Below are 17,105 nucleotides of genomic sequence, written 5' to 3'. Positions count from 1 at the left end.
TTATTAAACCTCACTGTGGCTCTATTTGCCCAAAAAACTGGTTTTTGTAACCTGTCAATTACTTACTTAAGGTGCCCAAGGGGAGGTCTGTTAATACAGGGTGCCCGACCGCACCCCTCGCCATCCGGTGCCCAGCGCCGCCCTCCCTGTCATCAGTGCCGCCTTCCCTGTCTTCAGCGCCGCCTTCCCTGTCTTCAGCGCCGCCTTCCCTGTCTTCAGCGCCGCCTTCTACAGCTCAGCACCGCCTCCGCAATCCTCTCCTTCCCTCTGCCAGATCCCGCGCCTGCGCACTAGGCTCAGGCTGAGCCTAGTGCGCAGGCGCGGGATCTGGCAGAGGGACGGGGAGGATTGCGGAGGCGGCGCTGAGCTGTAGAAGGCGGCGCTGAAGACAGGGAAGGCGGCGCTGGGCACCGGACGACGAGGGGTGCGGCCGGGCACCCTGTATTAACAGACCTCCCCTTGGGCACCTTAAGTAAGTGATTAACAGGTTATAAAAACCTGTTTTTTGGGCAAATAGAGCCACAGTGAGGTTTAATAGGGCAAGCTTAGGATTCTTCTTATTAGTCTGGACATGAGCATATGTTTAGGTTAGAGGGGTTAAATCTGATGGCAGAATCCCTTTAAAGTCAAATACCTGCGTGTTCTTACCTCTGGGACTCATCTCCAGAACAGGAGAGCACATCGCACAAGCGCGTCCACCCTCCAATCACTTCAATGGGAGTTCAGAAAAAAGCTGAGCCTTAAGTCCCACTGTTCCTGCGCCACTGGACTTATTTAATGAGACAGCAGGATGGCTAGGTGCACCCCTGCTCACAAGCTTTCTCTATGAGAGGGCGGGAGAAGCAGGACTCACAGGCTTTCTCTATGAGAGGGTGGGAGAAGCAGGACTCACAGGCTTTCTCTATGAGTGGGTAGAGGAAGCAGGACTCACAGGCTTTCTCTAGGAGTGGGCGGGAGAAGCAGGACTCACAGGCTTTCTCTAGGAGTGGGCGGGAGAAGCAGGACTCACAGGCTTTCTCTATGAGTGGGCAGGAGAAGCAGGACTCACAGGCTTTCTCTATGAGTGGGCGGGAGAAGCAGGACTCACAGGCTTTCTCTATGAGAGGGCGGGAGAAGCAGGACTCACAGGCTTTCTCTATGAGTGGGTAGAGGAAGCAGGACTCACAGGCTTTCTCTAGGAGTGGGCGGGAGAAGCAGGACTCACAGGCTTTCTCTAGGAATAGGCAGGAGAAGCAGGACTCACAGGCTTTCTCTAGGAGTGGGCGGGAGAAGCAGGACTCACGGGCTTTCTCTATGAGTGGGCGGGAGAAGCAGGACTCACAGGCTTTCTCTAGGAGTGGGCGGGAGAAGCAGGACTCACAGGCTTTCTCTGTGAGTGGGCGGGAGAAGCAGGACTCACAGGCTTTCTCTAGGAATAGGCAGGAGAAGCAGGACTCACAGGCTTTCTCTATGAGTGGGTAGAGGAAGCAGGACTCACAGGCTTTCTCTAGGAGTGGGCAGGAGAAGCAGGACTCACAGGCTTTCTCTAGGAGTGGGCGGGAGAAGCAGGACTCACAGGCTTTCTCTATGAGTGGGCAGGAGAAGCAGGACTCACAGGCTTTCTCTATGAGTGGGCGGGAGAAGCAGGACTCACAGGCTTTCTCTATGAGAGGGCGGGAGAAGCAGGACTCACAGGCTTTCTCTATGAGTGGGTAGAGGAAGTAGGACTCACAGGCTTTCTCTAGGAGTGGGCGGGAGAAGCAGGACTCACAGGCTTTCTCTAGGAATAGGCAGGAGAAGCAGGACTCACAGGCTTTCTCTAGGAGTGGGCGGGAGAAGCAGGACTCACGGGCTTTCTCTATGAGTGGGCGGGAGAAGCAGGACTCACAGGCTTTCTCTAGGAGTGGGCGGGAGAAGCAGGACTCACAGGCTTTCTCTGTGAGTGGGCGGGAGAAGCAGGACTCACAGGCTTTCTCTAGGAGTGGGCGGGAGAAGCAGGACTCACAGGCTTTCTCTATGAGTGGGCGGGAGAAGCAGGACTCACAGGCTTTCTCTGTGAGTGGGCGGGAGAAGCAGGACTCACAGGCTTTCTCTGTTCTTGTTACATTTAAAAAAACGTTTTACATAATAAAACATACATCCTCCTGCTCAGCCCCCTCCTCTTATATCCTACACTGCATTTATATAGGAGACCAGACAGAGCTGTTTTTAGGGCAATTTAACCATGAAGAAATATTACATAACAGTAACATAGCTCAACCACTGCTCTCGGCAGACTCATCTCTCTGCGGTTGCACAGATGGCCTCTTAACGAGTCCAGTGCTTGTTATGGCATCTGTCCTCAGATCACGCACTTGTGTCCCAGGCATCTTGAAGGGCTTGGCCACCTTATGTGCAATGTTAACTAATGTATGTTGAATATATGTTGACAAACTGCTTAGCAATGCCTAGACTGATACACTGAAACAAACCCTTGGCTGTGTGAGCAGGATTAAGTCAGAATGGATTTTTAGCCTCTGGACTTAAACAAAAAAAAAAATCAACTCACTGACAGCAAGCAGAGACATTAACGATGTTGAGTGGCAGAACTGTATACATTGAATGGAGGGGTATTTGGTCAGGAGCATTTATCACATATTCAGTGGGAAGGTGATATATCTCAGGGGTCCATACATCGGGACAGTGGACATGTAGACCCCCCAGACCACCTGACTGCAGAGAGGGGAGAATGCAAGGAGTGACGGCTGAGCCTGTGACTTCAGCTGATGATGATGGTGGTGGTAGTTTGTACTTACAGTTCTATTGCCTTGTTCCACATCACCATGTATCCAGAAAGAACGAAGGATAAAATATTTACAATGTGCGTGTTCCCTCTCTCCGTCCCCACGTAGAGCCACTTACTCTGGAAAGGCAGATGGCAGCACGTGATCCTGAAAGAGCCAGAGAGCCGGTTAGTCACACCATGACATGGAGCACCCTGCAATGCACATCCTGACAGGTCAGACCCCTGAAGGTACAGCAAATGGGGGTCTCCTACTGTAAAGTCTGATAATCCAGCAGAATAGTGAGTGCAGCTCTGGAGTATAATACAGGATGTAACTCAGGATCAGTGCAGGATAAGTAATGTATGTACACAGTGACTGCACCAGCAGAATAGTGAGTGCAGCTCTGGAGTATATCACAGGATGTAACTCAGGATCAGTACAAGATAAGTACTGTAATGTATGTACACAGTGACTGCACCAGCAGAATAGTGAGTGCAGCTCTGGAGTATAATACAGGATGTAGCTCAGGATCAGTACAGGATAAGTAATGTATGTACACAGTGACTGCACCAGCAGAATAGTGAGTGCAGCTCTGGAGTATATCACAGGATGTAACTCAGGATCAGTACAGGATAAGTAATGTATGTACACAGTGACTGCACCAGCAGAATAGTGAGTGCAGCTCTGGAGTATATCACAGGATGTAACTCAGGATCAGTACAGGATAAGTAATGTATGTACACAGTGACTGCACCAGCAGAATAGTGAGTGCAGCTCTGGAGTATAATACAGGATGTAACTGAGGATCAGTACAGGATAAGTAATGTATGTACACAGTGACTGCACCAGCAGAATAGTGAGTGCAGCTCTGGAGTATAATACAGGATGTAACTCAGGATCAGTACAGGATAAGTAATGTATGTACACAGTGACTGCACCAGCAGAATAGTGAGTGCAGCTCTGGAGTATAATACAGGATGTAACTCAGGATCAGTACAGGATAAGTAATGTATGTACACAGTGACTGCACCAGCAGAATAGTGAGTGCAGCTCTGGAGTATATCACAGGATGTAACTCAGGATCAGTACAGGATAAGTAATGTATGTACACAGTGACTGCACCAGCAGAATAGTGAGTGCAGCTCTGGAGTATAATACAGGATGTAACTCAGGATCAGTACAGGATAAGTCATGTATGTACACAGTGACTGCACCAGCAGAATAGTGAGTGCAGCTCTGGAGTATAATACAGGATGTAACTCAGGATCAGTACAGGATAAGTAATGTATGTACACAGTGACTGCACCAGCAGAATAGTGAGTGCAGCTCTGGAGTATAATACAGGATGTAACTCAGGATCCGTACAGGATAAGTAATGTATGTACACAGTGACTGCACCAGCAGAATAGTGAGTGCAGCTCTGGAGTATAATACAGGATGTAACTCAGGATCAGTACAGGATTAGTAATGTATGTACACAGTGACTCCACCAGCAGAATAGTGAGTGCAGCTCTGCAGTATAATACAGGATGTAACTCAGGATCCGTACAGGATAAGTAATGTATGTACACAGTGACTGCACCAGCAGAATAGTGAGTGCAGCTCTGAAGTATAATACAGGATGTAACTCAGGATCAGTACAGGATAAGTAATGTATGTACACAGTGACTGCACCAGCAGAATAGTGAGTGCAACTCTGGAGTATAATACAGGATGTAACTCAGGATCAGTACAGGATAAGTAATGTATGTACACAGTGACTCCAACCGGCAGAATAGTGAGTGCAGCTCTGGAGTATAATACAGGATGTAACTCAGGATCCGTACAGGATAAGTAATGTATGTACACAGTGACTCCACAAGCAGAATAGTGAGTGCAGCTCTGGAGTATAATACAGGATGTAACTCAGGATCAGTACAGGATTAGTAATGTATGTACACAGTGACTGCACCAGCAGAATAGTGAGTGCAGCTCTGGAGTATAATACAGGATGTAACTCAGGATCAGTACAGGATAAGTAATGTATGTACACAGTGACTCCACAAGCAGAATAGTGAGTGCAGCTCTGCAGTATAATACAGGATGTAACTCAGGATCCGTACAGGATAAGTAATGTATGTACACAGTGACTCCACCAGCAGAATAGTGAGTGCAGCTCTGGAGTATAATACAGGATGTAACTCAGGATCAGTACAGGATTAGTAATGTATGTACACAGTGACTCCACCAGCAGAATAGTGAGTGCAGCTCTGGAGTATAATACAGGATGTAACTCAGGATCCGTACAGGATAAGTAATGTATGTACACAGTGACTGCACCAGCAGAATAGTGAGTGTAGCTCTGGAGTATAATACAGGATGTAACTCAGGATCAGTACAGGATAAGTAATGTATGTACACAGTGACTGCACCAGCAGAATAGTGAGTGCAGCTCTGGAGTATAATACAGGGTGTAACGCAGGATCAGTACAGGATAAGTAATGTATGTACACAGTGACTGCACCAGCAGAATAGTGAGTGCAGCTCTGGAGTATAATACAGGATGTAACTCAGGATCAGTACAGGATAAGTAATGTATGTACACAGTGACTGCACCAGCAGAATAGTGAGTGCAGCTCTGGAGTATAATACAGGATGTAACTCAGGATCAGTACAGGATAAGTAATGTATGTACACAGTGACTGCACCAGCAGAATAGTGAGTGCAGCTCTGGAGTATAATACAGGATGTAACTCAGGATCAGTACAGGATAAGTAATGTATGTACACAGTGACTGCACCAGCAGAATAGTGAGTGCAGCTCTGGAGTATAATAAAGGATGTAACTCAGGATCAGTACAGGATAAGTAATGTAATGTACACAGTGACTGCACCAGCAGAATAGTGAGTGCAGCTCTGGAGTATAATACAGGATGTAACTCAGGATCAGTACAGGATAAGTAATGTATGTACACAGTGACTGCACCAGCAGAATAGTGAGTGCAGCTCTGGAGTATAATACAGGATGTAACTCAGGATCAGTACAGGATAAGTAATGTATGTACACAGTGACTGCACCAGCAGAATAGTGAGTGCAGCTCTGGAGTATAATACAGGATGTAACTCAGGATCAGTACAGGATAAGTAATGTATGTACACAGTGACTGCACCAGCAGAATAGTGAGTGCAGCTCTGGAGTATAATACAGGATGTAATTCAGGATCAGTACAGGATAAGTAATGTATGTACACAGTGACTGCACCAGCAGAATAGTGAGCGCAGCTCTGGAGTTTAATACAGGATGTAACTCAGGATCAGTAATGTATGTACACAGTGACTGCACCAGCAGAATAGTGAGTGCAGCTCTGGAGTATAATTTGTGAAACCCCCGTTCAGTACTGAGGGGCACGGTGAAGCCTCCGGCTGCCTGTCTGTTAGTGTACTTTGTTATCTGGCGGACTCCCAGCCACCTTGCAGTCTGTACAGGGAATGCAGCCAGTTCACTCAGTTTATTTGCTGTCACACTAAGATCTGGGCATATGGCCAGCAAATCAAAGTGGAGAGAGACAGGAGGTAAAGGGAACGTGCCGATGACCTCATTATGCGGAACGTTGCAGCACATAAAAACAAGTGCATTAACGTGAAGGAATCAGCACCACAAAGATGGCACTGCATCCTCGGCCAGGGTGTCGCAGCACCGATGATGAGCAAAGTGTGGTATCACGGCCGCTGAGACACCATGTCAGATGATGAGCGCTCTACTCCAGTCCCACAGGACCCCTGCTGAAGATGACTATGCTGTAATCATCAGATTACAGTCGGTCCCTGTTCACATGGCACGGTCCTGCCCCTGACAACAGAGGTAACAGAGAACGCTTCGATCCCTAAGGAAATCAAAGACGGGGTCAGACCCTAAATGAGTCAGACTGCAGGGCGGATGGCGGTGCCTGCAGCAGAGAGGCCCGGGACGTGAGGACTGGCGACTTACTACAGCCACGCCCACCGCTCTTCGGGCCCAATTTTGGTTTATTCGGACCAGATGGCGGCGAATCCTCTTATCTCAGAGTTCCACCGTGTTCAGGGGGGCGCAGAAACGACCAGACCATTAAAAAGGAAGCTTTTGGTCTTCCTGAAGAAAGTTTTCCAAGGTCGTCCCATAATGCGGAATGTCTGCTAATCTGGCCGCAGACAGAGGGCGGTATGTGGCGGCGCCATGCTGATGACTGAGACCGCGGGCCGTCAGGTATTATACACGTCGGGCACGAGAAGCGCTGGCTGTTCCCTCAGGCGCAGTTACAGACTATCAGGTTCTGTCGCCTCTGCTGCCAGCGAAGACGCCACACAAAATAACAGTTCCTTTGTCCCTCTGTTACTCCTCATAGAAATCTAGGGAAAAACTGATAACAGGGTTTCACCGTTCAAAGGGGTTCGTCCCGACACCGTCAGAACTGAACGTCCAATGTCAGTATGTAGGGCCATACCCCCAGGTGGTGGCACTCAGCTGTCAATAGATCATACATTTCTAGGAGGAATATCAGAGGTACTGCTCAATACAGAGTTCTGAGAAAGCTGCTCCAGAAGGGTTATTTTACGGGGAGACGACAGCTCCTCTGGCCCTCGGTCTCTCCACAGTCGGGACACGTACAATGTCATATTTCAGTCTCCCAGGAGATGGCAGAAGAGAGTGATGGACGGATGATGAGACTCCTGCCCCTGGAGACCCCGATGATTCCATCTGCTGAGATATCTGCCGCCTCTGACACGGCCGCCATGTACTTCAGCCTCTGATAAGTTCCTTCTTCCGTCACCGGCTGCTCCTCGGAGAGGCGCTCTGCCTGATCGCTCCGATGCTTTACCGCCTTCCTGCGCTGACATAATTACAGGGCAGGATACGAGAGCGCTCATTAAGTGCATACCGCCTGCGCTCCGCTGAAGATCTCCGCACATCCTCATAGATTGAGGATGGAGGGGGGCAAGGGCCGACCGCTGCACCCCCGGGCACAGGAAATCCGGAAAACCGTTGCCTTCATTCTACATGTTTAGTTCTGTCTAAAAACAAGTCGCATAATTCTGATCTATTAACGCTTTAAATGGGCGGAGCCATCATTAAATATGTTAATATAATGCAGAGTGAAAAACTGGTCACTCTGGAGACCCTCTACCTCATTATAATGGCGCCCCCTGGTGTTCAATCTGTAAAGTATTGTGCACATCCGCCTACTGAGGTGGATAATCATTGTCAGACGCGCTCAGGTCCTCTGCCGCCAGATGTATCTACTGCTGCAAGCTGTGACACAAAGGGAGACAGCTGCAGCAAAAAGGACACGACCCTTGAGCTATAATACACTGAGAGCTGCAGCAGAAAGGACACGACCCCTGAGCTATAATACATTCAGAGCTGCAGCAGAAAGGACACGATCCCTGTGCTATAATACACTGAGAGCTGCAGCAGAAAGGACACGACCCCTGAGCTATAATACATTCAGAGCTGCAGCAGAAAGGACACGATCCCTGTGCTATAATACACTGAGAGCTGCAGCAGAAAGGACACGACCCCTGAGCTATAATACATTGAGAGCTGCAGCAAAAAGGACACGACCCCTGAGCTATAATACACTGAGAGCTGCAGCAAAAAGGACACGACCCCTGAGCTATAATACATTCAGAGCTGCAGCACAAAGGACACGACTCCTGAGCTATAATACATTTAGAGCTGCAGCACAAAGGACACGACTCCTGAGCTATAATACATTGAGAGCTGCAGCAAAAAGGACACGACCCCTGAGCTATAATACACTGAGAGCTGCAGATAAAAGGACACGACCCCTGAGCTATAATACACTGAGAGCTGCAGCAAAAAGGACACGACCCCTGAGCTATAATACACTGAGAGCTGCAGCAAAAAGGACACGACCCTTGAGCTATAATACACTGAGAGCTGCAGCAAAAAGGACACGACCCCTGAGCTATAATACACTGAGAGCTGCAGCAAAAAGGACACGACCCCTGAGCTATAATACACTGAGAGCTGCAGCAAAAAGGACATGACTCCTGAGCTATAATACATTGAGAGCTGCAGCAAAAAGGACACGACCCCTGAGCTATAATACACTGAGAGCTGCAGCAAAAAGGACACGACCACTGAGCTATAATACACTGAGAGCTGCAGCAAAAAGGACACGACCCCTGAGCTATAATACATTGAGAGCTGCAGCAAAAAGGACACGACCCCTGAGCTATAATACACTGAGAGCTGCAGCAAAAAGGACACGACCCCTGAGCTATAATACATTCAGAGCTGCAGCACAAAGGACACGACTCCTGAGCTATAATACATTGAGAGCTGCAGCAAAAAGGACACGACCCCTGAGCTATAATACACTGAGAGCTGCAGATAAAAGGACACGACCCCTGAGCTATAATACACTGAGAGCTGCAGCAAAAAGGACACGACCCCTGAGCTATAATACACTGAGAGCTGCAGCAAAAAGGACACGACCCCTGAGCTATAATACACTGAGAGCTGCAGCAAAAAGGACACGACCCCTGAGCTATAATACATTCAGAGCTGCAGCACAAAGAACACGACTCCTGAGCTATAATACATTGAGAGCTGCAGCAAAAAGGACACGACCCCTGAGCTATAATACACTGAGAGCTGCAGATAAAAGGACACGACCCCTGAGCTATAATACACTGAGAGCTGCAGCAAAAAGGACACGACCCCTGAGCTATAATACACTGAGAGCTGCAGCAAAAAGGACACGACCCCTGAGCTATAATACACTGAGAGCTGCAGCAAAAAGGACATGACTCCTGAGCTATAATACATTGAGAGCTGCAGCAAAAAGGACACGACCCCTGAGCTATAATACATTAAGAGCTGCAGCAAAAAGGACACGACCCCTTAGCTATAATACTTTGAGAGCTGCAGCAAAAAGGACACGACCCCTAAACTATAATACATTGAGAGCTGCAGATAAAAGGACACGACCCCTGAGCTATAATACATTAACAGCTGCAGCAAAAAGGGACACGACGCCTGAGCTATAATACATTCAGAGCTGCAGCACAAAGGACACGACTCCTGAGCTATAATACATTGAGAGCTGCAGCAAAAAGGACACGACCCCTGAGCTATAATACACTGAGAGCTGCAGATAAAAGGACACGACCACTGAGCTATAATACACTGAGAGCTGCAGCAAAAAGGACACGACCACTGAGCTATAATACACTGAGAGCTGCAGCAAAAAGGACACGACCCCTGAGCTATAATACACTGAGAGCTGCAGCAAAAAGGACACGACCCCTGAGCTATAATACACTGAGAGCTGCAGCAAAAAGGACACGACCCCCGAGCTATAATACATTGAGAGCTGCAACACAAAGGACACAACCCCTGAGCTACAATACATTGGGAGCTGCAGCAAAAAGGACACGACCCTGAGCTATAATACACTGCTCAAAAAAATAAAGGGAACACTTAAACAACACAATGTAACTCCAAGTCAATCGCACTTCTGTGAAATCAAACTGTCCACTTAGGAAGCAACACTGAGTGACAATCAATTTCACATGCTGTTGTGCAAATGGGATAGACAACAGGTGGAAATTATAGGCAATTAGCAAGACACCCCCAATAAAGGAGTGGTTCTGCAGGTGGTGACCACAGACCACTTCTCAGTTCCTATGCTTCCTGGCTGATGTTTTGGTCACTTTTGAATGTTGGCGGTGCTTTCACTCTAGTGGTAGCATGAGACGGAGTCTACAACCCACACAAGTGGCTCAGGTAGTGCAGCTTATCCAGGATGGCACATCAATGCGAGCTGTGGCAAGAAGGTTTGCTGTGTCTGTCAGCGTAGTGTCCAGAGCATGGAGGCGCTACCAGGAGACAGGCCAGTACATCAGGAGACGTGGAGGAGGCCGTAGGAGGGCAACAACCCAGCAGCAGGACCGCTACCTCCGCCTTTGTGCAAGGAGGAACAGGAGGAGCACTGCCAGAGCCCTGCAAAATGACCTCCAGCAGGCCACAAATGTGCATGTGTCTGCTCAAACGGTCAGAAACAGACTCCATGAGGGTGATATGAGGGCCCGACGTCCACAGGTGGGGGTTGTGCTTACAGCCCAACACTGTGCAGGACGTTTGGCATTTGCCAGAGAACACCAAGATTGGCAAACTCGCCACTGGCGCCCTGTGCTCTTCACAGATGAAAGCAGGTTCACACTGAGCACATGTGACAGACGTGACAGAGTCTGGAGACGCCGTGGAGAACGTTCTGCTGCCTGCAACATCCTCCAGCATGACCGGTTTGGCATTGGGTCAGTAATGGTGTGGGGTGGCATTTCTTTGGAGGGCCGCACAGCCCTCCACGTGCTTGCCAGAGGTAGCCTGACTGCCATTAGGTACCGAGATGAGATCCTCAGACCCCTTGTGAGACCATATGCTGGTGCGGTTGGCCCTGGGTTCCTCCTAATGCAAGACAATGCTAGACCTCATGTGGCTGGAGTGTGTCAGCAGTTCCTGCAAGACGAAGGCATTGATGCTATGGACTGGCCCGCCCGTTCCCCAGACCTGAATCCAATTGAGCACATCTGGGACATCATGTCTCGCTCTATCCACCAACGTCACGTTGCACCACAGACTGTCCAGGAGTTGGTAGATGCTTTAGTCCAGGTCTGGGAGGAGATCCCTCAGGAGACCGTCCGCCACCTCATCAGGAGCATGCACAGGCGTTGTAGGGAGGTCATACAGGCACGTGGAGGCCACACACACTACTGAGCCTCATTTTGACTTGTTTTAAGGACATTACATCAAAGTTGGATCAGCCTGTAGTGTGTTTTTCCACTTTAATTTTGAGTGTGACTCCAAATCCAGACCTCCATGTCCATTTCCATATTTTAATTTTTGTGTGATTTTGTTGTCAGCACATTCAACTATGTAAAGAACAAAGTATTTCAGAAGAATATTTAATTAATTCAGATCTAGGATGTGTTATTTTTGTGTTCCCTTTATTTTTTTGAGCAGTGTACATTGAGAGCTGCAGATAAAAGGACACGACCCCTGAGCTATAATACATTGAGAGCTGCAACACAAAGGACACGACCCCTGAGCTATAATACATTGAGAGCTGCAGCAAAAAGGACACGACCCCTGAGCTGCAATAGATCAATTTTACATGATCATATTCAGTGCGAGAAATACGATCCGTGTCTCAGAGGTATTTTCTGTCCTGAATGCTGCTCCTATGACATGGACCCACAGCATTACAACGAATTATAATACTGTGTGTTTCTGCCTGACCTTAACTCTAATGTTTTGTACTGACGGCATTAAGGGAATAAAAGTGAGTGCAGCTCTGGAGTATATTACAGGATGTAACTCAGGATCAGTACAGGATAAGTAATGTATGTACACAGTGACTGCACCAGCAGAATAGTGAGTGCAGCTCTGGAGGATAATACAGGATGTAACTCAGGATCAGTACAGGATAAGTAATGTATGTACACAGTGACTGCACCAGCAGAATAGTGAGTGCAGCTCTGGAGTATAATACAGGATGTAACTCAGGATCAGGACAGGATAAGTAATGTATGTACACAGTGACTGCACCAGCAGAATAGTGAGTGCAGCTCTGGAGTATAATACAGGATGTAACTCAGGATCAGGACAGGATAAGTAATGTATGTACACAGTGACTCCACCAGCAGAATAGTGAGTGCAGCTCTGGAGTATATTACAGGATGTAACTCAGGATCAGTACAGGATAAGTAATGTATGTACACAGTGACTGCACCAGCAGAATAGTGAGTGCAGCTCTGGAGGATAATACAGGATGTAACTCAGGATCAGTACAGGATAAGTAATGTATGTACACAGTGACTGCACCAGCAGAATAGTGAGTGCAGCTCTGGAGTATAATACAGGATGTAACTCAGGATCAGGACAGGATAAGTAATGTATGTACACAGTGACTGCACCAGCAGAATAGTGAGTGCAGCTCTGGAGTATAATACAGGTTATGCAGACACATTTTAGACTAGGGCTCCACAGCACCATGCGTGTCAGAATCACATGTGACTTGTATTATGTCCTATGATGAAATGTTAATTATGGCAGACTTTTCAGACACGGCTGTGATTGTTGCTCGTTGCCTGTAATTTTTTCACATAGGAAATGATAGAAGCCCCGTTGCGATGTGGCCGCACAGTCCTGCTCCTCATCTACAGACCTGCTGCACGGCCCTCGCTCCCCAGCAGGTCAGTAATATCCACCCCCCAGTGTTATCTCTGCGCAGATATTCCTCTTACCGTTCCTTGTTAAATCTAAGCGAGTGGAGCACAGCTGGACGCTTCTGCCTCAGGCTCCACAAGTGAAGCGTCTCGTCGGCACATGCAGTGACCAAGGCACCCTGCGGACACAAGGAAAGAGGTGACAAGGAGAAATAATGGGATGCCACGCAGCTGTGTCACCTATGGGCAGCACCAGGACCACAAAGGAAGGTGGCAAGCAGGAATCCCTACCTACAGTGTGACAAGCTGGTGCCTATCTGCTCATATCCTGCAGTGGCATACGGGCACTCACCACGATTAGGGTAATATGTGACTACCCCTGGGCATGTACTGAACGATTACCCCTGTCTGACAGATGCTGAGTAGAAGCCATGTACCAGATGCCAATGACATGACAGATGCCTGCAGTCGGGATGTACAGACGCAGATGGGCAGACACCTCATGGACATTGGCATCTGCACATTCTAGTGCCCCATGCCCCCCCGCTGGAATATCACAGAACTCGCAAACTGAATGATCTCCTTTTACTATGGGAATCTGCAGGAGTAGGATCGTGAAGACTGGCACAACATGGGGCCGGTCTCCATTATCTGGGGTGCACTCTGTGGCGGTTTATCATATAGTCCCTTGTGGACATTACTTATTCATTGTCTCTGTTATTTGTCGTGACTTTCACTTTCAAATGAATCTGAAGGGTCGGTTCCTGTCTAAAGGCTGGGTCTGCAGTGAGGGCTCTCACCAATAAGATTCAGCATAGTATGTCAGGTGACAGGACTGACCAATCAGCAGCTTAAAAAGAAAATGACACAAGGGTCGGGAGACTCTGAAGTCATCAGTGACATTAGGGCAGTGCTTCTCAATTATTTTCTGTCATGCCCCCCCTAGGAAGAAGAAAACATTTTGCGCCCCCCGCGCGACTGTAAATAGTATCATTTGTCTATAAAATTGTTATAAGTACACCTCTGCATAACACTGTATCCTTATTAACGTATAAGAGAATAAAAAAAGAAAGAAATGTGGATCGGACACACACTAAGGCTGGGTTCAGACCTGAGCGCATTTTATATGCGCGTTTAACACGCGTTTTTGTCGCGCGTTTTTATGCACTTTTTTTGCAATAGTAAACGCGCGTTTGTGTGATTGACTGCAGTGTCCTATGGCCACAAACGCGCGTCAAAACGCCCCAAAGAAGCTCAAGAACTTGTTTGAGCGTAGGGCGTTTTTCAGCGCGTTCAAACGCGCTGTAAAACTCTCAAGTGAGAACCAGGGCCATAGGGAAGAATTGGTTTTCATGTGTTGAGCGTTTTACAGCGCGTTTGAACGCGCTGTAAAACGCTCAGGTCTGAACCCAGCCTTATGGGGGGATCTGTGGATGACACACACTTATGGGGGGATCTGTGGATGACGGACACTTATGGGGGGATCTGTGGATGACGGACACTTATGGGGGGATCTGTGGATGCCGGACACTTATGGTGGGATCTGTGGATGACGGACACTTATGGGGGGATCTGTGGATGACGGACACTTATGGGGGGATCTGTGGATGCCGGACACTTATGGTGGGATCTGTGGATGACGGACACTTATGGGGGGATCTGTGGATGACGGACACTTATGGGGGGATCTGTGGATGCCGGACACTTATGGTGGGATCTGTGGATGACGGACACTTATGGGGGGATCTGTGGATGACGGACACTTATGGGGGGATCTGTGGATGACGGACACTTATGGGGGAGATCTGTGGCTGGCACTGTTACAGGGGGATCTGTGGCTGGCACTGTTATATATGTGCCATCCACAGACCCCCCACCCCATAACAGTGCCATCCACAGTGCCCCCCCCCACCCCATAACAGTGCCATCCACAGTGCCCCCCCACCCCATAACAGTGCCATCCACAGTGCCCCCCCCCACCCCATAACAGTGCCATCCACAGTGCCCCCCCAGCCCATAACAGTGCCATCCACAGACCCCCACCCCTTAACTGTGCCATCCACAGATTCCGTGTGCCCGCCGCCGCTGTTTAAAGTTATTAAACATGCCCCCCTCACTCCTAATAGTACCGTATATCCAAATTTCTTCTGTATAATGTCGGCAGGCGGGCCGGGCGGCCGGCGCGTCCCTCAGTGACGTCACTTGTCTGCGCCGCCTGCTTCATTCATAAAGCAGGCGGCGCAGGCACGTGACATCACTGAGGGACGCGCCGGCCGCCCGGCCTGCCTGCCGGCATTATACAGAAGAAATTCGGATATACGGTACTATTAGGAGTGAGGGGGGCATGTTTAATAACTTTTAATTCAATAATACATTTTATATTAGTATACCGGAGGGAGCAGTGGGGCGGGGCTATAGTACAGTGACCGCACCGCCCCACCGCTATTGCCAGCCCCCAGCTCCTCCTCCCAGTCCCTCCCCCGGCCCCCGCTCCGTACATCGCGTCCAGCGCCTGCGCCGGCCTCTGATCAGACGGGAGATGAGCGCTTCCACAATGGAAGCGCTCATCTCCCTGCCGCATATTACACTGCGAGCTGTCGGCCGCCCGGCGCCCCTTTTGCTATGGCGCCCTGTGCGGCCGCACAGCCCGCACACCCCAAAGGCCGGCCCTGAACGAGCCCCCCTTTACGGAGCCTGGCGCCCCCCCTGGGGGGCGCGCCCCACTATTTGAGAAGAACTGCATTAGGGGAAGATACAAACATGGCGGCAGTGTGAACACTTGGCGAAAATCACAGCCACACAGAGGAGAATATGTGATAGGACCTATAATGTCTGGACCATAGACAACCCATAGAAGTGTCTAGATGACCACTACAACCTATGCAAGTGTCTAGATGACCACTACAACCTATAGAAGTGTCTATATGACCACTACAACCTATGGAAGTGTCTAGATGACCACTACGACCTATAGAAGTGTCTACATGACCACTACAACCTATGGAAGTGTCTACATGACCACTACAACCTATGGAAGTGTCTAGATGACCACTAAGACCTATAGAAGTGTCTACATGACCACTACAACCTATAGAAGTGTCTACATGACCACTACAACCTATAGAAGTGTCTACATGACCACTACAACCTATGGAAGTGTCTAGATGACCACTACGACCTATAGAAGTGTCTACATGACCACTACAACCTATAGAAGTGTCTACATGACCACTACAACCTATAGAAGTGTCTAGATGACCACTACAACCTATAGAAGTGTCTACATGACCACTACGACCTATAGAAGTGTCTAGATGACCACTACGACCTATAGAAGTGCCTAGATGACCACTACAACCTATAGAAGTGTCTACAAGACCACTACAACCTATGGAAGTGTCTACATGACCACTACAATCTATAGAAGTGTCTACATGACCACTACAACCTATAGAAGTGTCTACATGACCACTGCAACCTATAGAAGTGTCTACATGACCACTACAACCTATATAAGTGTCTACATGACCACTACAACCTATAGAAGTGTCTACATGACCACTACAACCTATAGAAGTGTCTACATGACCACTGCAACCTATAGAAGTGTCTATATGACCACTACAACCTATAGAAGTGTCTACATGACCACTACAACCTATAGAAGCGTCTATATGACCACTACAACCTATAGAAGTGTCTATATGACCACTACAACCTATAGAAGTGTCTATATGACCACTACAACCTATAGAAGTGTCTACATGACCACTACAACCTATAGAAGTGTCTACATGACCACTACAACCTATAGAAGTGTCTACATGACCACTACAACCTATAGAAGTCTCTACATGACCACTACAACCTATAGAAGTGTCTACATGACCACTACAACCTATAGAAGTGTCTACATGACCACTACAACCTATATAAGTGTCTACATGACCACTACAACCTATAGAAGTGTCTACATGACCACTACAACCTATAGAAGTGTCTACATGACCACTGCAACCTATAGAAGTGTCTATATGACCACTACAACCTATAGAAGTGTCTACATGACCACTACAACCTATAGAAGCGTCTATATGACCACTACAACCTATAGAAGTGTCTATATGACCACTACAACCTATAGAAGTGT

General features: G+C 48.4%; 1 protein-coding gene across 2 annotated transcripts in view; it reads right to left on the bottom strand.

The window, feature by feature from the left end:
* The window catches only part of STXBP5L (syntaxin binding protein 5 like), a 237,159-nt gene that overhangs the window by 100,652 nt on the left and 119,402 nt on the right, over nucleotides 1–17,105 (bottom strand). For both annotated transcript variants that reach the window (XM_040422836.1, XM_040422837.1), the window contains exons 4-5: nucleotides 13,034–13,134; nucleotides 2,775–2,909 (exon numbers count right to left, since the gene is read on the bottom strand). In XM_040422836.1, the coding sequence (XP_040278770.1) occupies nucleotides 2,775–2,909; nucleotides 13,034–13,134 (236 nt within the window). The remainder of the gene's footprint in view (nucleotides 1–2,774; nucleotides 2,910–13,033; nucleotides 13,135–17,105) is intronic.

Source organism: Bufo bufo, chromosome 3 (genome assembly GCF_905171765.1).
Source record: "Bufo bufo chromosome 3, aBufBuf1.1, whole genome shotgun sequence".
NCBI classification, from domain to species: domain Eukaryota; kingdom Metazoa; phylum Chordata; class Amphibia; order Anura; family Bufonidae; genus Bufo; species Bufo bufo.
The sequence above is the reverse complement of the archived record's forward strand: the minus strand, read 5'-3'. Positions and strand labels throughout refer to the sequence as shown.